The sequence below is a fragment of the Sphaeramia orbicularis genome, chromosome 7 (assembly GCF_902148855.1).
Source record: "Sphaeramia orbicularis chromosome 7, fSphaOr1.1, whole genome shotgun sequence".
In the NCBI taxonomy this organism is placed as follows: Eukaryota; Metazoa; Chordata; class Actinopteri; order Kurtiformes; family Apogonidae; genus Sphaeramia; species Sphaeramia orbicularis.
The window spans coordinates 47,171,398-47,197,067 of NC_043963.1; the positions used below are offsets into that span (position 1 = coordinate 47,171,398).

General features: G+C 38.5%; 1 protein-coding gene across 5 annotated transcripts in view; it reads right to left on the bottom strand.

The window, feature by feature from the left end:
• Positions 1 to 20,024, bottom strand: part of myt1a (myelin transcription factor 1a) — a 31,707-nt gene extending 11,683 nt beyond the window's left edge. For 2 of the 5 annotated variants that reach the window (XM_030140037.1, XM_030140034.1), the window contains exons 1-18: positions 19,800 to 20,021; positions 18,690 to 18,768; positions 18,515 to 18,569; positions 17,329 to 17,371; positions 17,159 to 17,227; positions 16,292 to 16,584; positions 13,999 to 15,060; positions 9,629 to 9,748; positions 9,239 to 9,329; positions 8,880 to 8,993; positions 8,508 to 8,725; positions 7,133 to 7,335; positions 6,818 to 7,033; positions 6,157 to 6,305; positions 4,836 to 4,898; positions 2,446 to 2,514; positions 2,159 to 2,221; positions 1,989 to 2,072 (exon numbers count right to left, since the gene is read on the bottom strand). In XM_030140037.1, the coding sequence (XP_029995897.1) occupies positions 1,989 to 2,072; positions 2,159 to 2,221; positions 2,446 to 2,514; positions 4,836 to 4,898; positions 6,157 to 6,305; positions 6,818 to 7,033; positions 7,133 to 7,335; positions 8,508 to 8,725; positions 8,880 to 8,993; positions 9,239 to 9,329; positions 9,629 to 9,748; positions 13,999 to 15,060; positions 16,292 to 16,584; positions 17,159 to 17,227; positions 17,329 to 17,371; positions 18,515 to 18,569 (2,912 nt within the window). In that variant the 5' untranslated portion in view covers positions 18,690 to 18,768; positions 19,800 to 20,021. Of the gene's footprint in view, positions 1 to 1,988; positions 2,073 to 2,158; positions 2,222 to 2,445; positions 2,515 to 4,835; positions 4,899 to 6,156; positions 6,306 to 6,817; positions 7,034 to 7,132; positions 7,336 to 8,507; positions 8,726 to 8,879; positions 8,994 to 9,238; positions 9,330 to 9,628; positions 9,749 to 13,998; positions 15,061 to 16,291; positions 16,585 to 17,158; positions 17,228 to 17,328; positions 17,372 to 18,514; positions 18,570 to 18,689; positions 18,769 to 19,799 lie in introns of all 5 variants that reach the window. The other 3 variants (XM_030140036.1, XM_030140039.1, XM_030140038.1) reach the window with 3 other exon arrangements.
• Positions 20,025 to 25,670: the final 5,646 nt, after the last annotated feature.

Genomic DNA, 25,670 nt, shown 5'->3' on the forward strand with positions numbered 1-25,670 from the left:
AATAAATCAGAACCTCCAGAGCACTGCTGACTCAACAGACAAATGAACTGATATGGCATTAATTATGAATAACCTTCGATGCTATTTATCCTATAACTGTATCCATTTTTGTCTTTTTCAGTATATCTTGCATTTGTATCTGCAGATTTGTACAGCACTTTGGGCACTTTGAGTTGTTTTAAATGTGCTATATAAATAAACTTGACCTTGACCTTCAGCCTTAACATCATTTAAACAAATCAACCCCAAATTAGTGCTAAAACTATTTATTGTAGGAAGCTGTAATCCTGTTTATTTCTACTGTAATGAGGGAGATCTTAACCTGTGGGGTATTAGTTGTTTTTAGTGTTGGCTTCAAGTGCCAAAATCTCGGTTTGTTGCTTGCTGCAGGGCAAGCATATCGGTCACTTCATCTCTCTGTCTGTTTCCCTTTATGTGTTCTAGCGGTCACATTTAAAGCATTATGGATATCAACCATGACCAAGTGATTTGCCATCTTCTCTCGTCAACCTGATTAGTTTTTGTCGATAGTAGGCCAAAGTACAGCTGAGATATAGGCCAAAGTTCAAAAAAGGATTTTTTGTGGCAACTTTTGTCAAAATCATCATATTGACTGGAAACCAAACCCAAATTTTGCATTTTTCCATTCTGCATCCCATAGTATGCATCATGATGTCATAAAGGTCATGCCCTCATTAGCGCCCCGAGGTAAATATCAGGGGGTCTGTAAAGTCAGTTTTCTAAAATTTCAAATGGCTGTAATATCGCCAATATTCATACCAAAATTTAACATGCAACATCTCTGTGCAAGTCCCTTCTCATATGCAAAATTTTGTAACTCTAGGTTGTGTGACTTCAGGTTGTTATGGTAACGTTTGTAACATTTCTTTATTGTTAATAACTTCCGTTCTGTTCATCAAAGTGACGCTAAATCATCGGAAATTCAATTCTCTATCCATTACCTGCCTCAATTGTCATGCGTGTCTATATATAGACTTTGGGTTATTGGCATCTAAAGTGACCAGGGCTCAAGCGTCTAATTTGCATATTCAGAAAACTTGTATCATGAAACTAACACAGATATTGACTAACTTTTTAAACGGTAAATGGACTGTACTTATATAGTGCACCGGTGGGCAACTGCTGCCATGCAAGGCAGCTGCCAGGCCCTACTGGAAGTAATGTAGGGTTCAGTGTCTTGTCTTGACAGTTGGAGCCAGGATTCGAACCACCAACCCTTCGGTCAATGGACGACCCACTCTACAAACTGAGCCGCAGCCGCCCACTGACCTATAGGAAGTTGGATATGGTCTTTCACTTGGTACCAATTTTGTGGACCTTCGATGACCTTGAAAGGTCAAACTCAAGGTCATGATTTTCAAAATGCCCAATTTTTGACCATAACTCCCTCAATTGAGCAGATAGGGAAAAACAACTAGTATCAGATTAAAGCATGAAAATATAGGCCATAGTTCTCTGTCAAAGACCTCTGGGAAGCACACTGCCTATGGCAGTTCTATTTCTTTGTTTCTTTGTTTGTTAACACTGTAGCAGCAAAACTATTGGTTGAATTCACACCATATTGGGTTTATAGATTGCCAGTGACCCAGAATAGGTGTCATTACATTTTGGGAAAAGTAGGTCAAGTTACATTTTTTAATGAATTTTTTAAATCTTTTTTCCCCCCATTTACTTACAATGGACGAAATTTCACGTCTATAAAAACATCAATTTTGTTTCAATTTACTTCAAACTTGCCACATATATAGAGGCAATTGATATGCTGACATCAGCACATGCATGGACATGATGACATCAGCTGAACCTATGCCAAAATACATATTTTGTTGTGCCTGGCACCACTTGTTAAGGGATGAATTTGAATTTCTGATGTGCATAGATTTTTTAAAGATATCTAAAATAAATTGAAGTTAAATGAAATGTTACTGTTGAGGGCAGATAAACACATTAGGATAACTGTTACTCACCTCAACAGTTCGGAGTCCTCTTTGTCTTCTTTGCTCGGAGTTGTTTTGATCCCACCTTTTTTGGCACGAGGGCATCCGGAGAGACTGGCAGAAAAGAACAGAGTAATGAATGTGATGCGAGATGGAGGAGGGAAGATGAAGAGGAGGAAGAAGCAGAGAAGCAGTCATACCTTCGATGTGAGGCATAGTTTCCAGTAATGTGGCCTGATCCATCACAACCTGGAGTTGGACACCTGACAGACACATACACTTTTTATATTCACATGCTCAGACAGATCGTCAGTAAACTAGAGACAAAACTATATTTGCTCTAAATAATTAGGGCCAACAGTTCTACAGTTACAATTTTAAAATAGAATTTCTCATGATTGATTGTTATTGTTAGAGCAGGGATAGAGTTGAACCTGCAGGGTCAGTGAACATGGTGGAGGTGAGAGACAGGAAAGAGCAAACATACTTTAATTCAGCTGTGTGGGCAGCCATAAGGGTCCGAAGTGATTTATCAGCAAGAGGACAGCCTGATAGACTGGAAGATAGTTAGACAGAGAACATAAGAAAACCAGACTAAGAACAGGAAGTCTGAGTGTGAATGAGTGAGAGAGAGCCACAACCTCATTTGAGGCTTGTATCACAAAGCAGGTTCAACAGATCAACGATCTCTTTCCATTAACTGAACAAAACACTGACAGTCATGCTAAGTTGGTAAACAGTTGTCAATTAACTTTGTCAACTCAGGGATTCTGATTGTGATTATGAGCTCACATTAACCCATAAAGACCCAGTGCTACTTTTGTGGCAGTTTCTAAATAAATTTTATCTCTATATTTAACCTTTCTTCAATTATGTCTGGCAATGTATTATAATATTATCCTCTGTATTTTGTGTTATTTCTGTGAAAACCTGTTTTTTCCAAAATGTAATTTACTGATCATGTAGATGTTCATAAAAGCTCAGGTTAAAGTTAAGGGTTATTATAGCAAAAACAGAGAACACTTAGAAAATAGTGACTTTTCTCTCAAAATATACTATTAACTGAACACAAATCCAGTGTGTCTATCCACTGTCATTGATCCAACTCCATGGGTTTTACTGGTGAATCAATGTTGTAGAAGATGACGGTGTTTTCACATTCATTACAGAGCCTTTGAACGTCCAAATAGGTCATATCTGATGACCATGAAAAGATGACAAACTGCATTTTGCCCCAATTATTTACAAGTATTAATAGGATTAGAGGATCAATAGGTATTAAACATTTTATATCAGGAGATGAACATAATTTCCAGTGGCAGTTTGGGTCTTTATAGGTTAAAGGGGTAGTGTAAACACAGACATGGGAAGGTCTAGATCAGATATGTATTTCTCACAAAAGGAACTTCAAATATTACATTTAAAACAGATATAAGGAATTTAGGAATTTAATAATATAATATAATATAATATAATATAATATAATATAATATAGGGAACATTGCTGCTACAGCCAACTAATCCATGGGGAGGTTAGCTTAGTTTGTTAAAGGTCACTGAAAAAACTCTTAATAAGGATTGTCATTCTCTCTTCTATTCCCTATGTGTCCCCCTCACTTTGAAAAAGAAGATTCACTTCCAAGCTGCAACTACACCATAAGAATGTCAAGCATTGACTTGATGTGCATCTCTTTCTGCCATATTTTCTTTGGAAGGATTTCATTTTAACATGACACTCTTCCCCATGTGCACACATTTCTAACAGGTATAAACTTCTTCACTCCAACTTTTCTCTCTTCAGTATTTTAGCAAATGCATTGTTGCAGCATTGTGTTACCAAAAACTAGCCAAACCATCCAGATAACTTTTAGCCCCATTACAGAAAGAGAGTGGAGGGTGCCATGTAACCCTAAAGTATACAAGTATGGTTTAGTTATATTTGAGCCATATTTAACCTTATGTGGTTTAGCTTGTGTTTCATCCATGTTAAGCACAGAATCTAGAAGATGTTCCCTTTCAAATGAAGTCTAACACACACATTTTGGCCTTAAACCTTTTCTGCTTAGGGTCAGGATTCCATGAAAAGGGGTGTGAAAGGGTGTAGACAATTGGGGTTAGTCCATGAGTAAGTAAAAATTAAATGTAATAAAAACAGCATTCAAAGCAAATAGTCCTCTACTCAGTCTCTGACATTAGATCCATGGAAAGTTCAATATTCAAAGGAAAACAAAAGGGTTTGTTTCGATGGTCTGTATAACTCTTTCCTACCTAACAAGCCTTCTCACCATCTGCACCTTGAGCACAGGTTTTAGTTGTTGTCCTTTTTTTGTTGTTTAAATTCATGCACCAAGGTCAGTGGGATCTTTTAAGAATATTGATTGGTCAGTTGTGGTCAGAAGGAAGGTGCTATCTGGAACCTATTCCAGAGTATACTGGTAGGTAGGTAAGTTTCCATTTTACCCAGAAAAACTAAACCATCTTCATGATAACCAAAATGTTGGGCTGACCTAATGGTTATGTAAACAGCCCCTCAATCCTGCTTCATGATACAGGCCTCTGGACTGCAAAGCCAGGACAGAACACAAAGAGGGCTGACAGAGCCTGTTATCATCACAGCAGTGTAACTAAATAAAATCACTGAATAATCGTTATGTGTCCATAAAGCCTGTTTCCATTGTAGTTCCAGGTATATAAATAATGTTCAGAGACAACAGGAATGTTGTATACTTTAAAAAGTAAGATCCACGTGGCTTATTCTTCAAATTAGACTGAACTCAAAATGCCATCAGATCATCTCTACAAACCATCATTACATTATTAAGTTATTACAACAAACTCTGACTTGTGAAGGACATAATGTCTAAGTGCTGGTCTCACCTTCGATGTGATGCGTAGTTGCCAGTGATGTGTCCACTACCGTCACAGCCTGGTGTAGGACATCTAGAGCCAACACAAGGAGTCAGGAAGGGGTGCTTATTATACTGGGTCACATGCAAAATGTTAAAAAATAGGACCAAGGGTCCTATAGTCCGACAGCATATTTAAAGACATTAATTGGCATTCATTTGACCTTTCAGGGTCACTCCAAGTCAAAAGTCATGGCACCGAATGAAAGCCCATATGTGACTTCCTATCTATTGCCAATAGTAAATATATCAATATCTTCAACTGTTTGGAAGTTATAGCACTTTGAAATCTTTCCCATTATAAACCAATGGGGATTTTTAAGATGTCAAAAAATCAATATTGTCAGTTCTTTGAACAAACTTAGTAGACCTTGCCCCAAGGAACATCTGCTATGAATTTCAGTTGATTCTGGCAGACAGTTTTGGAGAAGAAGATTCTTGAAAAATTGTTTACGGACGACAGACAGACGACAGACAGACGACAGACAGATGACAGACAGACGACAGACAGACGACAGACGGATGACGGATGGACGGATGACAACTGATACCAATAGTCCATCGGACCTTTCGGGCTGCTGGACTAAAAATGTAGCCCACTTCATTGGATACTGTATGTCTTTGAGACTGCTGTTGAAGACCATACCAGAGACTGGATAAGACCAATGCAGAGCTCCTAAAGCTTGTGTTTTGTACAAATATGTATCATCAAAGTGGATTTTAAAGTTCAGTGTAACTTGGAATCCGTAGTTTACTCTTGAATTATTGAATTTCAGCTCTTTACCTTACATTTCTTTAATGGTTCTGAATTTGATTGTACCTCCAGGTCATACAAGGTGGAAGGTAGCTGAATTTATACCATGTGAGCACTGAATAACACAACTCAACATGGTCTCTAAAGTATCATGCACCAGTCAATTAAATGCTTCTGCAGAAAACGGAGATCACAGAGTTCATATTTCACTTTTCAGGCATATTAGGACCATTACAGGGAAAAACAGAATATACAAAGTCAGGAGATGTTGATGTTCAGAGACACAACAACCATTAAGCCAATATTATCCATCTCCTGTTTGTGTCATCATCTGTTTATGCGGAAACATGTCTGACCTACAGACTTGTTTTTCAGAGAGGTATGGTAAAGTAATGGAAATACTTCTCAGTAGTCTGCACTTCACTTTTGTAAATAAATAATATCTCTCTAATAATAAATCTCTCTCCCTACGTCATATTTACCACCCATGGAATCACACAGAGTTTTTAATGTAAGTAGAGAATGTGTTGTGACTCACACAAGAACCTCTTTTTTGCTGTCTTTGGGTTGAAACTTGACCTTGAAGCTGGATGTTGTAACCTCACCAGGGTACTTCCTGTCTTCCAGGTTCTCCGGATCCTCTTCCTCACCATCGGATGAGGTGTATGATGGAGCTGCATATTCTACCTGAGAAGAGGTGCAGCACAACAGAGTTAACATGAACAGTTCTGATAGGTTGTGTGTCCACAGCTGCAGGTGCTGGGTTTATAATCAATCAGTCAACCAACTAATCAACCAACTAATCAACCAATCAATCATTCAATCAATCAATCAATCAAATTTAATATATATATATCACCACATCATAACAAAAGTTATCTCATGACACTTTACATTTAGAGCTCAACAAATTGAACTATAACTGTTAAAAACTAGAACTGCTGTTGCTAGTGTAACTACCAGTAACTAGTACAAATACTCATGACTGTTAATACTACTACTCCAAATACAAGTTCTAACAGTGGATATACTACTACTGCAGCTGTTAGTATTAACAATAGAAACCTCTACCATCCATGTAACTATATTATAAACACTATCACAACAGTATGGATGAATGAATAATGATGATGGAGGCAGGAGAGAAGCAGGACTACAGCAGCAGGTCCTGAGATGAGTTCTGGATCTGAGTACTCTACCTCATCGTGGTCTTCCTCCTTTACTCCACTTGTCGTAGTGAAGTCCAGTGGCCCCTCCCACTCCTGCTGACTGTGGCTTTGAGATGAGGTGGCTGCAACATGTTGTGAGGATGAAGACGTGGAGGAGGAAGGTTCTGGAGACTGCATGCCCTCCCTCTTGGTCTTCTTCATGCTGAGGTCCAACGTGCCATTTTCATCGACTTCGATATCTGTCTCCTAAAATGTTCCACAAAACCAGGGCCCAGATGACATCAGAAGAGTGTGCAACCTGTATCTTTCCTAAGAGACCTTCAAAGGCCAGAAGTGTGTGTGTACCTTGGGGCAGGCTTCCCTCGGCTTTGCACTGAGAGTCTCAGGTCTCTCCCAGCAGCGAGTGGACAGGTTGAGGATGGCTGTTGCTGCCATGTGCGCTGCCTCAGCATCTTGACTGTAGTCATAAGTACTGGAGGATGTGGTTGTCTTAGGAAATGTTCCAGACACACTGTGACTCGGGGAGGAGGCCTTGGGAAATGATTTAGCTGTGTGGTAAGAGAGCAGAGTAACTGTAGTGAAACACATTTATTTGTTTCATTTCTGTAAATGCCTGACTGTAAATGTGGCTGCTACATATTGAAGGTAATATTTTTAGTGACAATATTTACCCTACTATTACAAAGCTCAGGTTTTGGGTAAAACCGAAGCCAAAATCATGTCAGATCAATGTGGAAATGGTCAACTCAAACTCAAATGACTTTTTTCATCTAATGACTCCCTTTGGTCTCATTTGGTCCAACATTTGAAATCTTTTGGAGGGCAAAATGTGCGGTAAGAGAGCAGAGCAACTGTAGTGAAACACATTTATTTGTTACATTTCTGTAAATGCCTGACTGTTAAATGCGGCTGCTACCTATTGAAGGTATTATTTTTAGTTGCAACATTTGCCCTCACTGCAAAAATCAAAGTCTTGCCAAGTGTATTTTTCTCATTTCTACTCAAAATATCTCATCACACTTAAAATAAGACATAATCACCTAAAGAGTACATTGTGAGACATAAGGACTTATTTTTAGACAATAGATCGTGAAAATCTTATTTCAAGAAATCTTACCAAGGTAATTTTCACTTGTTCCATTGGCAGATTTTTTTTTTTTTTGCTTGATTCTAAAATTTTTTTTTTTTTTTTTTTGCTTAATTCAGGCAAAAATCTGCCAGTGGAACAAGTGAAAATTGTCTCTGTAAGCTTTCTTGAAATAAGATTGTCAAGATCTATTGTCTAAAAATAAGTTCTTATATCTCACTTACAAGTCACTCTTCAGGTGATTATGTCTTATTTTAAGTGTGATGAGATATTTTGACTAGAAATGAGAAAAATACACTTGGTAAGACTTTGAGTTTTGCAGTGCTGCCATTAAAAAGCCAAAATCATGTCAGATCAATGTGGAAATGGTCAACGGTCAATCAATGGTCAATTTGAGTTTGATCAAATGACTTTTTTCATCTAATGAAAATGAATTTGGTCTCATTTGGCCCAGCATTTTGTTTCTTTTAGAGGGCAAAATGTTGTATTCATGTATAATAGTGACCTCATTTTGGAGCTGAGGTCCCTATCACTTGGTCCAGATCCAAATTAACTAATTAACTGAGGTTGAATGCTAAAGACCAAACAACCCCTTCCAAACTGTGCTGTGGAGGAAAGGCATGTGGATCTTACATTTGAAGGCTTTGGGTGATGTTTCACTGGTGCTGGTTGTCTTTGGAATGAGCATACGCTTTCCAAACACCTGGACATCAAAGCTTGCATAGTCAAAGGACACCTTGGAGTATTTCTCCAGCTCCTTGGCCAGGTTAGCCCGGGGTGTTGTGGTCACTGTACCGGGCCGGTAGCTGCCATACTGAGGGATCTCCAGCTGTTTTACAAAACACATGGGCCTGAAAGAAAAGTCATTCATTACCAACAGCTCCACTAGTTTATCTATTTGACAGGTGTATACAAAACATTGCACTGAACTATTGTGCTGAAAAAGTAGCAGTTTATACACTGTTCGGTTTTTAAGTCCGTAGACGCTCAGCTCAACTGGCTCACCTGAGAACTCTGTCAGAGTTGGAAGAGGGTTCGCTGGATGCAGACTGCAAATGAACCTGTTTGTCCTGGCTCTTATTCTGCTTAGCTGCAGCTGCGATAGGGCAGCCAGACAGACTGATGCAGTAAAAACATTCAGAAGTTAGTATTTAATGGAATATAAGTCTTTTCAAAGCTGTGTTAAGTATGTTTTAGTATTATTAGACATGAAATATGTTAAATATTTGAGTATTAGTAACAAAAATTTTCATTTTTGAAAATAATTCTCTGTTGTTCTTCCAGGGTTGTTTGTATATGTATGTTTTTCATGTCCACATTTGAGTGTTACCCATACAGCGTGTGTATTTTTTGTGTATATTAACCTGCGGTGAGTGTTGCGGTTACTGTTGACATGGCCTTGGCCTGTGCAACCAGGAGTCGGGCACTTCAAGACATTCTCATGCATGGCCAAGACTATGGACACACAGCACACAAACAGCTCAGTCCCACTACTTTGTTGCAGAAGGGTTTATATCAGCAGTGGCTAGAACACTTGTTATACAGAACCTAGTAATGATACAAGCAGTCATGGAAGTTAGTAATACTATTAATATTTTTACCATTATCATTAATAGTGAAGCAATTACTGAGGGTAATTACAGTATTAGTGATGAAATACAGATGACATTTCAACTAAAAGCTTCTAAACTGTAGAATTTCCTGTAAATCTGACAAATAGCTAGCTGACCTGTAGGCAGTCTGTGTGTACTCACTCTCTGGAGGGATTCTGTCTTTGTGAGGACATCCAGATAGACTACGATGGTGAGGGTACAGCCCAGTCACATGACCAGTCCCATCACATCCTGGGGTTGGACACTTGACCTCTTTCTTCTCTGAAAAAGGAGGGTATGATTTGAATGGCAGTATTCACAGAGCATGACAATAGTGTTTTCACTGGTCTCTATGTAGAATCGTCAGATATATACTGTACAACTAGTCAAGGATTCAAGTGTTTCAAGGAATCTGGATATATTTAATGTGTAAAGAGCAAGGTCACAAGCTTCAGCTGAATACTGGGACAAAACCACACCAAGAACCATGATTTACCAGTAACTGATAGAAACTCATGGGCCCAGGATTACCGTGGCAAACTTTTTTTTGTTTTTTTATCTACAATAAAGTCTTATACAAAGCCTGGCCACCAATAATGTCCTGCATGCAATATTTCTTTAGACAGCCTTTTTGGTCGTAGAATGGATTTGCAGTAGCTTTGCATGTCATACAGTGTTTGTGCAATGTCCCAACAAATGTCAAATAATTTATTTTTCTCCAGACTTAATTGTAGGTGTTGTATTGATGAAGGGAGAGTTGGACCACAGCGTAAAGTCTTCTCCAGTATATCAAAAAGATTCCCACTGGAGCTAAGGTCTGGACTCTGTGGGTACCAGTCCACATCTTATATTATAAAAGGGAAGTGGACTCTGTTTGTGTGTGGGTGTTTGTATATCACACAAAATCCAGAAAGAGCTGACAGCAGCAGTTTGGCATACTCATGTATTTTCGGTCAGGGAAGAGACTAAAACTTGCCATTTTCGCAAATGGCAAGTTGACAGGACCACTATTTTGGTAGATATTAGTAATTTTGGAATACAGTAGCCTTGCACTCACATTACTATGCCCAGAACCACGTGAATACTTTGGCAGTGACTGCTGGACAAATGTGGTACAGTGTGCGTGAATACACAACAAATATCCATACTGGGGGACCGGGCTGTTGCCCCTCAGGGTCGGGATGCGGATTTTAAACACCCTCTCCCACCCCACACCCCCTTTTTGCATCTCACCCTCAGTATTGACAATAATGATGTCCAGGATCTAGAACCCGTGGTTTTCCAAACAGGTCAACGTGCTAGTGACAAAATTATGTCTTCTGCTCCCTGAACTACTCATTCACCTGAGCCCAGTCCAATCATTATGCTCCCTGCCAAAATGATGGTTGTTAAAGATTTGAGAAAACTGAATAGGATCTCATGAATCCTGTTGAACTTGTTCTCATAAAGCTGTTGAAGAACAAAATTAAAAGTTAACACAAATTTTTCTTGATAAAATTCATATTTAGTGCAACTAAAACCCTGAATAGGCACTGTGTGTTTCATTATCAGCCCACTGCCCTTTCCTGCAGACAAATAATTAGAGGTAAAGTTTGAAACTGATCTCAGAATATGCTATGTCTACCTAAACATTAGCTCTGACTGGAAATCTGACTGCTCATAGTTACAATCTGACAACCCTGTTCTGAAAGTGAAAGAGTCACTTCACTTATTGTATTTGGCAGTGGAATAAGACAAAACAAAACATGCTGACATGGACCAATGTACAATATGTGTGTTGCACAGTGCACACAAAAGAGGAAAATACTAGTGTCTTGCTATCCACTGCAGATACATGAGTATGATTGCAGCTCTGTTACGACTCTGCTAAAGGGTTATTTGAATGAGCTCTACTGCCCATACACAAATCTATGCCCTTGCTTTAAATTTTTCCACTCATGGAACCATGACATGATGGTCAAGATTATGACTGACTATGCATGTACATGCATGCATGTTTCATTTGAAAGGGAAGACTTTCTGCTTTCTGTGTTGAAGGTGTGGCTGAAACACAACCTGAATTAAATCACTTTAAACATGGCTCTTACATAATCTTAACCCAGTGGTGGGCTGTGTATTTTACATCCAACCCTTCAGAGATCTTCTACCTGATTTAATCCACCTATTAATATCATCACTACAAAATAAATACTAAAAACAAAACAATAAAATAACAAAAAAACAAAAAATGCAATAAAAACAAAAAATGCAATATGACAGGGCGTTGCATCACAGATATCTTATGTAATGAATGACATTACTACAGCAAGAAACTCAGCAGGTCTCCTTTCATTACAGTCACAGCTGCATCATGTACAACATCTCAAGCAGAATCATCAATATATGCTTAATAAAATGATAAAATCCTAAAAAAAAAAAAATCTCCATAAAATATTACAATATTGACCACAACTACTGTTTATTTTTAGTATGTCTACGACCAAATCAACTTTCTTCTCCTCTGTCAGCCATTGTGGGTTGGGAAAACAGCTATTCAATTTAATCATTATATTTTACTTTACACAAATCTCTACAGATGTGGTTTGCTAGCTAAGCTTGCTTTTAGTATGTTCTTTGACTATCCAATGAAACAATGTGAAATGCAAACATTATAGTACTTATTCTAAAATCCAGTATCAGAGACAATCTAGAACGTAGATCGTCCTTGTGTGGTCAACATGAAATGTTATTGGTTAAAGCAACAGGTTCTTTGAAGCTCCAGGGGCCTGAATTGTTGCGTCTGAGGGCCTCGTGGCGGATTTCTGGTAACACATGATGGCTGAAATATGACTGGACAAATACTCTAACATACACATACACTACTGGAAGCAGTGCAACCTAGTGAAAAGCCACGGACAACTGAAAATAGACTACTGACAATAATACATCTAGGAACAAATGGGTTCAATTTCACTTAATTAATAACTGTATGGTTAAGTGTATGTATGTATACTAAACATATTATACACAATGCAAGCCTTGAGTGATCGCCCATAATCCATAATCCACATGCATATCCAAACAAGTGGTGCCAGGCACAACAAACCCCACCCCTCACACATATTTCGCCCATTATAAGTAAATCGGAAGATTTTAAAAATTCATAAAAAATTTTAACTTTGACTTACGGTACATTTCCCAAGATGTAAAGAGATCTATTCTGCGTCACTAGCAATCTATAAACACAATTTGGTAGGAATTCACCCAATTGTTTTGCTGCTAGAGTGTAAACAAACAAACAAACAAACCAAACCAAACCAAAAACGATACCCCTAGCCTCCCCTTCAGGGGGCGGGGTAAAAACTGAAAATGCAGTTCTGGGGGTAAGAAGGGAATTTTCCTGAGAACAACATTATTCAGGTTTTTCGTCCTTTCTTGCAGTGAGAGAGAGACAATTGTGGGATGGTTATCCCCCAAAGGGGGGAATATTGTGAATTATCTAATGTCTAATGTTACAGCTGGATATGTCACAATGCTTAACTTGGCTGCTACATCATTACAACCTTTCTCAGGTGAGAAGTGATGAAACAGGAAAGCCTCACACTCTTCCAGCCATATTAATTATGTTCCCTAATATTCTGTTTATATTCATGGTTTGGAACAGATGTTCTGGGATTCAGGTGAAGGGTTATGTGAGGATAAGATGGCTGACAGCTTAGCTCCATGTTTGGTTAAAGATTTCAGGTCGATCCTGTATGAAAGGGAAGAGAAATAAAAATGGGCAGAGAGCCCAGATTTGCCGTCCTGTTTGCTGTCTTTTTTCCTTTAACCCATAAAAATCCGAATCTCCACCGTTAACCAAAAGTATCTACTGATCTAAACAGTTTAATACCTGTTGATCCACTAATCCTATAAATACATTTAAATAATTGGTGTAAAATGCAATTTGTCATCTTTCCATGGTCATCAGATATGACCCATTTGGATGATCAGAGGCTCCGTAGTTAACATGGAAGCACTGTCATCTTCTACAACATTGATTCCCCAGTAAAACCCATGGAGTTGGACCAATAACAGTGAATAGAGACACATGGTTTATGTTCAGTTAATGATAGACTTGCTGTAAAATGCACTTTTTCTTCATTTTTTTCTGTTTTGATATAATAACCCTTGAATTAACTCTGAGTTTTCATGAACATCTAAATCAAATATAGGAAATTAAATATAGGAAAATAAAACATTTACAGTAAAAAATGCAAAACAGAGGATAATATAATAAATGGTGATAAATTAAATAAACTTAAGAAAGATTAAATAGAAAGAAAAATTCATCTGGGAACCGTCACAAAAGTAGCACCAGGTCTTTATAGGTTAATAAGGCCGCAACAATATAAAAATGTAGGTGATAAATGTAGGTCAAACCTGCGCCTCTGAAATAAGTCACCAATGACCTGGTGGATGTTCAGAGGTTGAAACAAGTATCATAAAGGTTTGAATCTGATTTACCACTCTCTGTGTATCATACACACATACACTGCCTATGGTCCTTGTACCTTTGCTGTAGTTGGAGGGGCGGCGGGCCACTGCAGCCAGGTCTCCAGTCTTGCTGGAGGAGCTGTAAGGCTGATAGTCAGGGGAGCTCCGAGACTCCAGACCTCCTTTCACCTCCCCAGCCTTCAGAGCAATGGCCTGTTCCAGCAGCACTAGGTTCCCTCGAGTCATGTCCCAGTTCTCTGAATCATCTGTGACTCCTGAGCCTTCTGAGACCCGATCTTGCTCCTCTCCTTCGTCATCCTCCTCTTCTTCCTCTTCCTCTTCTTCGTCATCGTCATCCTCCTCGGAGCGGACTTCTATCACCACCGTAGCCGGAAAGCCTTTACTGGAGTCTCGGTCTTCCTCTTCTTCCAGAACCTCACCGGCTTCCTTCCCAAGCCTCTTGTCCTCCTCTTCTTCTTCCTCCTCCTCATCATCATCCCTCTCCTCTTCCTCCTGCTCTTCATCTTCCTCCTCTTCCTCAGTCATGGAAGTACAGAACTTTTCTTCCCTGAGTAATGCGTCTGCTTCCGATCCCTGAGTGAGTGGACTCAGAATATAAGGAGTGTCGACTTCTTGATGGACTCTCCTTTCCTCTTCCTCCTCTTCTTCCTCCTCCTCCTCTTCTTCTACATCCTCCTCTTGATCATCCCCTTTGCTCTTGTCCTTTGTCAACTCTTTGGCCTGATGGTTGTAATCTCCACTTGAGTACTGGTGATCAGAGTTTTCCTGATTTATTATCTGTCTCTCTACTTCTCTTGGACGTGGGATGTCTTCTTCTCTTCCTTCCTCTGTTTCCTCTTTTGTCTCAGTCAGCTCAGTCGTCTCTGTTTCTTCCTCTTCTCTTTGCTCTAACAGCCCGTCCTCCGTCGCAGGCTGACTCTTCACCTCTTCCTCTTCGTCTTCCTCTTCGTCTTCCTCTTCCTCTGGTTTCTCCTGAGGATCATCAGGACGCTCAGACTCCGCTGACAGCTTCACTTCCCCCGTTTCAGTTTCATTTTCAGTTGCTGTGGGGATTCTTTCATTTTTTTCCTCTTTAGCTACTAAGTTTGTGTCATCTGTGGCCTCTGGTGAGATGTCAGCTGTGAATTAAATGAATATATGAATGTCATCATCATTGTTCCCACAAATGTACTCAAAACTGTCCACTGCTCCAGATTCACCTTCACCTATTCCTGAAAATTCATTTTACAGTATCGACAGTAACACCAGTGACCTCACCTGTCTTTAGCTGAGACATCAAACCACATGAAAGCACACAAATAGTGAACTTTTATTATTTATTTTTACAGTTTAGCATTTTAAAGGTGCGGGAGACTTCCGTGACCAATTTTTCATCAAATCTGTGAAACCTCAGTCATCTCCTCAGTATCATGAATCTGTAAGTCTTTCTGTGATTGCTCACCTGAATCTCTTGCATCACGGTGAACTATTTCAAAGTGCCATCCACTGTAAATAAACCATGTGTTTACAAAGAGAGCCAGGAAGTAACTCGGGCGTCTTCGGAATTTTGTTATGACGTGCATTTTGGGAGATGGAAGTTCGTGCAGCCACCTAGCAGTGGCAGCGGCAGTGCAGCAATATGATTTTATATGGATGAAACAAACATGTGGAAATGTCTGAAATGCGGAAACGGCTGGAGGAACGTGCATAGAGGGAAGGGAGCTCCTGCCGTTTCTGCATCATGTCTGTGGCAGCTGCTGCTGCCAGGTGGCTGCGCAAACCTCCATTTCCCACAATGCACGTCGTAACAAAATTTCCGAAGATGCCCGAGTTACCTACTGGCTCTGTTTGTAAAGAAATGGTTTGTTTATGGTGGATGACACTAAGAAATTGCTCACCGTGAAGCAAGAGATTCAGGTGAGTAATCACAGAAAGACTTACAGATTTGTGATACTTAGGCTATGACTGGGGTTTTACAGATCTGATAAAAATTGGTCACGAAAGTCTCCCGCAGTTTTAAGTAACCATGATGTCAAGATTCCACAAAAAATATGGAATATTTCCCATTCATTTCCAAAAGGAACACTTCTTGAAAATTATCAAAACATCCTTGATCATTAACATCTTCAGCGTCACTTTTGCGTTTCAGAAATGCTTCCCAGGGGCCGGGTTTGACCTTGTGCTGGGCTGATTTTGGCCCACGGGCCGTATGTTTGACACCCCTGCTCTACACAAATGAGTTTGCAGTTTTTCATCAACTTGCTATCATCTTAGGATGTTTTTTTTCAACATCCAAATTAGTCATGAAGACATAATTGACATGTTAGCCAAAGAAACATAATCATATGTCAGTGTTTCACTTCTACTCACATTGTATTGCCTCAGCTCTGCTTTTCATTTTGTTTTTCTTCCTTTCTTTGAAGTCATTGTCTTCCTCTTCTCCTTCCTCTTCTTCTTCTTCTTCCTCTTCCTCTTCCTCATCTTTTTGCTCAGCATCACTGCCGGCGTCACTGCCTGCAGTAAAGCCATTGTTTGCTGCCTGTTTGCCAGACTGGTTCCTCCTTTTAGGAGCAGACTGGATCTCCTCAGCCTCAGCTTCAGCCTCAGCCTCTGCCTCCGCCTCCTCAAGCTTCCTTTTCCTTACAATCGGACATCCCAGTACACTGAGGAAAGCAGGATAGAGGATGGTTACCACAAACTCACTGACATAACCTTAAAAATTAGATTAGGGATGTTTTTGTGAACTGATAAATGCTGCAACTTCTCTTAATGCTACATATTTATTTACTTACTTACTGGTTTATTGAACAGGGACATTGTACATGAATTCACATTGCTGTAAAGCCCAATAGCTATTTTTCATTTGCAGTCCCTGGTCCCTGGACACTAGTGGGGCTGTAAACATCTGTGAAACTTACTGTACATGAAAATATGTGACCATATAACCTACTGCATTAAAATAACTCAATGTAGTAGCATGAAGCTTGGAAGCTGTGAAAGGATAAGCCTTAAAATGCTAACTCTTCTTTTCAAGGGTTCAGGTTGGGTTTAAAACAGAAGAAAACTGTCTTCTACATCTTGTAACATCTTCTAACTGCATCATGTGAACTATATGAGCTCAAATATGTCTCACATGCAGCCCTAACTCTTAAATGGGTTGCTAATGAGCTTGTTATGTGTGTTCATACAAGCTGCTGGGGCAAAAGCATGATTTTGGTATAGGGGTACTAATTGGACCTTCTGTGTCTGGAGTATCTTCCGCTGACATGGCCTTTGCCGTCGCATCCAGGGGTGGGGCAGCTGCTACTGACACAGAGCAAGAAAAATATATATTCAGATCAGTCATGCAAACATTCTTATTTTTTATGGTTATAAGACAACACATGAAGACACTATAAATAACTCACCTCAGCTCCTGCTTCATGTCTTGACCTGCAAGTTCACATGATCCTGAGAGCAAAGCAGTACAGTTATGACATGAAACTAAGTGATATGAGAACAGTGAATATAAAAAGCCAAAGTTTCTTTCATTGCAGGTTTATACACAGATAAATACACAGTTCTTTCTGTGGTGTCATTTGCAGGAATATTACTGATGTAATCAGGATGTACATCTGTTTACATCAGTTCCTTACATGGACAAAATGCAATTTAATTTAAAGTTTGGACTGTCTTCAGCAAATTGATGCAAACCATTAAAATGTCCAATGAACATATGGAAACACAACTTCAACAACATTTGGGCTACTTTTGAGATTTAACCTGTTTAATCCCACTGGCAACATTTGCTCTATAGTTATTTACCAGTTTTATAGGACTATGAAACACAGTAATTGCATTATTGTCATTGTTAGTTCCATTATCGTTGCATTCATTCATTCATTCATTCATTCATTCATTTATTCATCTTCTGAACCCAGTTTATCCTCACTAGGGTCATGGAGTGTCCTGGAGCCTATCCCAGCTACCTATGAGCGAAGGTGGGGTACACCCTGGACAAGTCACCAGTTCATTGCAGGGCTGACATATAGAGACAAACAACCAGTCACTCTCACAGTCACACCTATGGGCAATTTTTTAGGTTGACCAATTAACCTATTAGTGCATGTCTTTGGACGGTGGGAGGAGCCACACAAACACAGGGAGAACATGCAAACTCCACATAGAAAGGACCTTCTTGCTGTGAGGTGACAGTGCTATCCACTGCATTATCATTATATATTATATCCAATAAAATTCTGAACACAATGTGACCATATCTGGTTATATCATGTTGCACATGTTATAATTACATTTTACTCTTAATTTTAATATATATAAATAGGTCAAAATGAAGAATTTGTGTAAAATGCTGTTTCCCACCAACAACAATTGTTGCCGAGCACAAAACCTACATTTTCAACAACATAATCAACATGAAACGATAAAAGAATCATACATATTATGTGTTAGGGAGGTCTAAAGAGTGAAACGCATAGACTTATTTTGCAGGGAAAAACTGGGGATTAAAGAGGTTAATTTAGGGTTCAAGTACATTGTAATGGGTAAGAGACTAAGAGAGTGCAGTAAGTTAATGAGATTCTATACACTGACCCCGCATGGTTTTGGAACGAGTTCGTGTTCGTGTTTCTGTTGTATCTTGGCTCATCTGACAGTGGGAGAAGAACATAAATTAATAAAGGATCAAGTGCATCAGATAGATAGATAGATAGATAGATAGATAGATAGATAGATAGATAGATAGATAGATAGATAGATAGATAGATACTTTGATGCTTGGGCTTGTCCGTTCTGTTGTTCTTCCCTGTTCCACTTGTGATTCAGTATCTGGTCTTTAAACTCATTTTCTGTTGGATTAAACACAGTAAAATACATGTATACAGTTAGCAAACAATACATTTAACTAGTTGTAATTAGTCTGTTATTTAGTCTGGATGTTTGAAAAATTAATTTCACTGAAAAAAGAAATGTCCAGTTAAACTAAATAAATAAATAAAATATTATCCACAGCGAAAACATTTAAACTTCCATTCTAAACACTATACCATAATCTGAAAGTCTTATAAAACAGATCCATCTAATTCCTAATAATGAAATAAAAACAATGCTTCTTTTATTAAGATAAACTGACATTCACTGTAGTGAACAAAACTAACCTCAAGCTTTTGCAAATAACTCTAAAATAATTTCCAGTTCCCACCCCATAGAGGACCTTTAAACACAGTGTGCGTCATCTCTGTCTACTGTTCTATGCAAACGTCAGTCATCTTACGGCTGTCAGCTAAAAATGGCCACAAAATGTAAATAAAAACTACAAAAATGCGTATATTCGGTCTAAATATAGGGTCGTGGGTCTTGATGGACTCGGTGTTCCTAGACTCCTGGATGACGTGACGCAACATGGTGAATGTGAACGGAATGTTTGTGTCTACATTCCGCCGTAAACACAAAGCACACAGTAATATGCTTAGTAACAACAGAGATGTAGGCCAGGCTCCAGAATGAGGCCTTTCTCTTATCCGGCCCACTGACAAATCGCAAAAACAATATATAAATAAATAAACACGAACGGCCCTCGGCGTTCGGCATTTCCATATTTAAAGAATATGACGCCGCGCCGCCATTGTGGCATCCGGCAACAGCGACAGCGGAAAATAAATCGTCTTGCTAAAGCTGCCTGTGTGGACATTCGGACCGGCCTTGTAGGATTCCCCCACGACTGTAGAACCGTCCTCTACCGACAACCGTGAGTCAACCCGAACAGCGCCTCGTCCCGGCCTCTGTGCCCGGTGTCAATGCCACCGTAAGGCCCAGAAAGTATGGGCACAGAAGTAAACGCTTAACGCTCTTTGTCACAGAGAAAGAAATAAAGCCTTACCTTACGCTCAGACTACTTCCCTCCCCCCCTCCCCTTTCTCCGAGCCGGGAGGCACACGGTGTTGTTTCACGCTTCCACACTCCGACGCCTGCCGGTGCCGGTGCCGGTTCAGCAGCAGAACACAGCAGAACACACCGGGTCTGTGACAGCGAAGCCCCAGCCTGAGCCCAGCAGCTCCTGTTCAGCACCTCGGACAGAGCCAGCCGGATCTTCAGCACCATGGACAGAAACCCCTGTGTACTGCCGCCTGCAGGAGCACAGCGGAAGTGCAGCCGCTGGAACTGACGGGGGGTCCGGGGCGCAACGGAGAGACCGGATCCCAACGGGGAGACCGGATCCCAGCAAACCACGAAATATGGGACGTGTTCGAATATTGAGTGTTAGACTTATCTACTGAACCCATGAAGACCCAGTGCTGCTTTTATGTCAGATCCCAACTGACATGTTCTCTTTATGGGAGCCTCTATGAAACTGGGTACATTTTGTTACCTGGCACTTTGCCAGCTTTCTTAGACCCAGTAATAAAAGAGAAAGTCAGACACGTTTCCCCCCAGGATGTACCTAATGATGACCTCAGATAAATACAAAAAAAATGTATGCTGTTGTTCTGAGCCATCCCAAAATTGATGAATTTTTAATCAAATACTGGGGCCAAAAATAGGACCAAAATTGATGATATGAAAAGCTACCAAGGTGTCAGTGCATTTAGTCTTGAAAACATGGCTGTAAATGGTCTTATATACTGCCATAAATAAAGACACCGTGTTAAATTTGATGATCCTTGTGGTTTTTCTAATCCAGACGTGGGTTTTTCATGAATCTCAGTCTCATTCCAGGTTTTGTGTGTAACCCATCATGTCCACTTGCATTACATGCAGAATCTGCCCATTTAAACACATACAAATGGCAAATGATTTTGCAACAGTGGTCATTTTTGTGAAACACTCTGCCTTGCATAATTAGTTTGATTCCCAAAATGTACCTGTGAGACAATAAAAGGATAAAATATTTTTAAAAATAGCAGCACATAATTTTCATGTGCTTTTGACTGTGTTACATACAGATTTTTGTATTAAATATAATGTAAAATAATATAAAAATGTATTGTATCTCAAAAATTGTTTCTCTTTTATCTCAGTAAATATTTATTTTTAAAATAGACCCAAAGTGCTTCCAAATTTGCTTCATAACATTAGTCTACATCTGGTTTGAATTTTTTGCCCCATGTCCTGTTTTTAGGACCAGTTTCATAGAAGCACCCTTATCTAACCCTTCTAAAGTGATTTATCACCATTTATTTAAAATATTATTCTCTGTATTTTGTATTTTATTGGTATGAATCAGGTATTTTTCTATATTTGATTCACTGATGATGTAGATGTTCATAAAAGTTCAGATTAAAGTTGAGGGTTATTATATCAAAAACAGAAAAAAACTGAAGAATAAGTGACTTTTTCAACAAAATATATCATTAGCTGAACATAAAACAAGTGTCTCCTTCCACTGTCATTTATCAAACTCTGTTGGTTTTTATTGGTGAATCAATGTCGTAGAACAGTGGTTCTCAAACTTTTTACCGTGGAGTACCCCCTGAAATACGCTTTTTCAAAAAATTTGGCAAAATTTATTCCTGTGCCAAAGGTGTCTGTTTATATTTCCAAAACTTTCTAAACAAACAACATATATTTAACTGTAATATATATAACAAATAACACCATTTTTATGTAAATTCTGTGTGCAAAATATAAACTGAAAAGTGCCCTCATTCATTGATAAGAAAAATAAATAAATTGGTCATTAATTAATAAATGAACCTTTCATCAACCAAAATTAATTACTTAGCTACTCAAATAAACTCGTTTTGAATGATATAAGATAGAAATGTTCTTAAAATATGACCAAAGCATAATGGGTTTTACTGGTGAATCAATGTCATGGAAGGTGACGGTGTTCCCACATTCACTACAGAGCCTCTGAATGTCCAAATGGGTCATAAAAGATAGAAAAGACAAAAAACTGCATTAAACACTAATTATTCACATGTATTGGTAGGATTGGTGGATCAGCAGGGATTAAACATTTTAGATCAGAAGATGCTTTTGGTCCGTGATGGATTTTTGAGTCTTTATGGGTTAAATAACAATATAAAAATGACCTTGATCTGTTTTATGTGAAATGTCATCAATACACGAACATCAGAATTGTATTTTTTAGATATTTAAACAGATTTTAGACTTTCAGAATATATTTTTTATAGTATACACACATCACTTTTTATATTTGAGATTGGATATGTGACAACTGTATTTATCTTTTACATTGTGTTCAAGATCGATCTATCTGTCTGTCTGTCTGTCTGTCTATCTATGTATCTATCTATCTATCTATCTATCTATCTATCTATCTATCTATCTATCTATCTATCTATCTATCTATCTATCTATCTATCTATCTATCTATCTATCTATCTATCTATCTATCTATCTATCTATCTATCTATCTATCTATCTATCTATCTATCTATCTATCTATCTATCTATCTATCTATCTATCTACTTTTACTACTCAGAAAATAAAAAAGATTAATAAAGCTTAAGTTGAAGAATTCAGAGATTCAGATTGCTCTCATTTTGTTGATTTTAATTTAATGATGCATATAATTTCAAAGATTTTTTTTTCTCTGAAATTCCATCAGAATTTGTGATGGAAACCTGACTGAAGGTAGATGGATAATAGAATACTATACAGTCTATCACATACTGGTATGCTGCTGGGCTTGTGGAGGCTGGACACAGTGTCAGTATTTCAATATTGAAAGAGGTGTGTTAAGCAGCTGGTAAATGGGGTTTGGAGCATCGCATACACTGTTCATTAAAACAGACAGTAATCTAAAACCAGAATGTTTAAGTGGAAGGATAGGACTATAGATATCAAATACTCCTGCTGAAGTTTCTGTCATTGGCGCCCTCCTGTTCATTTACAGTTTTATTCAGTGACTTTGGTACACACACTGAGATCAGAATTGAAACTCTCAAAACTACCCGTTCAATCTTCACATCATTGTGTCACTTGTGCGCATCAAAAAAGCAGTTTCTCCTTTCTTTGAACAAGTTGCAAATACTTTGGTAAATCCATGCAAATGATTATGTACAATTCTCTGCTGTTTCCTACATTATCAATTGCTTATGTCATGTTGATCCAAATGTATTATAATGGGTCTGTGTGGAATAGTCTCACCCCCCCACAACATTTAGGCATTAAGTCATCACATAAGTCTTTACATGCAAAATGGTTGAACCAGTTGTCATAATATGTCAAGCATATTTCTATACATTTGCATTACACGTTTTTTCTAAATCTGTCCTGAATTGGTAAATTGCTCCCAGGTGAATCTTTACAGATAGGAACGTCAGGAGGTGTGGGAAGACTGCACTGGAACTCCTGCACCACTGCATGGACAGTTTTCCCTTAGGAGATCGTCCTGTGTTCCCATTTATACTTTTGTTTGTTTGTTTTTTTCTTTGTGGTATGCAGTGCTGTCTGTTCTTTCCTCTATCGTAATGACATGGTCTGTCAACAAATTCCAGTACAAACAGTAAGAGTGTAAATGTGAAACTTGTCCAGTCTCTTGAAATCAATCTCCCACGTAACTTAAGGCAGTGTTTCTCAACCTTGGAGTCATGACCCCACGTGGGGTCGCCTGGAATTCAAATCGGGTCGCCTGAAATTGAATAGAAATAAAAAATAAACATACTAATAAAAAATATATGGTGAGTTGAGAGAGACAGTCACATTACACAAAAGACATGACAAACTGTGAAGCTGAAACTGAAGCACTGTGGTTCTGTTTATCTGTCAAATGTTCATTGTGGTCGGTTTCAGATGCTGCAGCTCTTTCATAATTCATGGTTTGAGTTATTGTTTGTTCAGTATTAATTGTCAGCCTTGTAAATCCAAGCTGGACTGACTGTACATATCCTGACCAAGGAAAATAAAATTTTCACTTTGTGCAGTAATCTACACCTGGCTTTTCTGCCTCCATCCATAATAATATACATTATCTAGACTAAATGTCATCTAAAATTAACGTTTATTTGCAACATAGTAGAGTAAACTATTACATGATCAAAAACAGATTAATTTTAGCAAAAAATTTCTTCGTTTTGAATGTCTGAGGTCGTCAGAAATGTGTGATGTTAACCCTGTAAAACCTGAACCATTAAATCGTTGAAAGAAAGTTCCAGTTCTTTGAAACTGGAGCCTTTACTGGTACTTCTGAACCAAAAACTTTTTTTTTTTCAAACTAGCGGCATTGTACCCGTGGTGCCATTGTTTGATAGTATGAGAGGCTAAAATCGCCCAGCACACAACATTTGAATACGGACATAAAATTGTGCCTAGTAGATAGTCAGGTAATGTTTGTATTCATTTGGTGAGTTTGGCAGCGATCGGGCCTGTGAAGGCTGAGGAAAATCCATACAAACGCCCTCCTGTGCTGCAACAGCTATCGGATGGACACAGAATGTGCATTATATAGTAGGATATCAATTTTCATGTGTGAGTTTCAATTTTGTATCATATTTGATACGCTGGGTCACAGTGCTCAAATATTATTATTTTTGAACAAACAAAAACATAATATAGCACAAACATGTCTAACAAATTGGTAATTCCTTTTCAAAATTGTCAAAGTTCTGCCTCCTTCCTCATTAATGACAGTCTTGTAGTGTCACTGGAAAGGCCTCCGGTGAATGAATTCTTCCCCCCTGGTGGATTATCTGTGTATTGCATGAATCTAATTGTATATGTCAGGTTTTTCAGAAAAAGATATTACACTGATCATGTAGAGGGTTTCAAAACTCATGTGTCAAATATAACATGTTTCGCGTTATAGGGTTAAAATGGGATCCTGCGCCAAAAAAGATTGGGAAGTTACACTAAGGTGTAACTTACAATTATCAATAATTGTTGTCAAAACTTTAGCCCTGGTTTCCATCAGAACATCCCTCCAGAGTACACTGTTATTGACAACATGACTAAGCATTTGGACTGTCTTATCTTTACGCAGTGACACAAGGACTTGTCATTCTGATGCCACTGACATGTTCATCGATACAGATATTTACTTTTGACACATGAACTAAGGATTTTGAGCAACAGACTGGTGTTTGCAGGTAATCCATGATGTTTTGCTATTTGTACGAATTGTTTTTGAGAAAATGCACTTACCTGATTTTACCTGCAAATGTTGATGATGATTTGAGAAATGTACCAAAGCGACTGAGAAAAACTGTAATGTTTGATGTCTTGCTTTTTATTTTCTACTTTCTTCATAATATCATCATTTATTGAACATACTCTTTTAATGATATACAGTATTTTCCTGAATAAGTCACTTTTTTCTTCCATTTTCTCTGTTTTTGATATCATAACCCTTAACCTTAATTTGAGCTTTTTATGAACATCTACATTAGTGGTTCCCAAACTTTTTTGGCCCATGACCCCATTTTAACATCACAAATTTCTGGTGACCCCAGACCTTCAAAACGGAGACATTTTTTGGGGGGTAAAATTAATTGGTTTTTAATCATGTAATAGTTTACTCTACTATGTTGCAAATAAATGTTAATTTTAGATGACATTTAGTCTATATAATGTATATTGTTATGGATGGAGGCAGAAACACCAGGTGTAGTTTACTGCAAAAAGTGAGAATTTTATTTTCCTTGGTCAGGATATGTACAGTCAGTCCAGCATGGATTTACAAGGCTGACAATTAATACTGAACAAACAATAATTCAAGCTATGAATTATGAAAGAGCTGCAGCGTCTGACACCGACCACAATGAACATTTGAAAGATAAACACAAC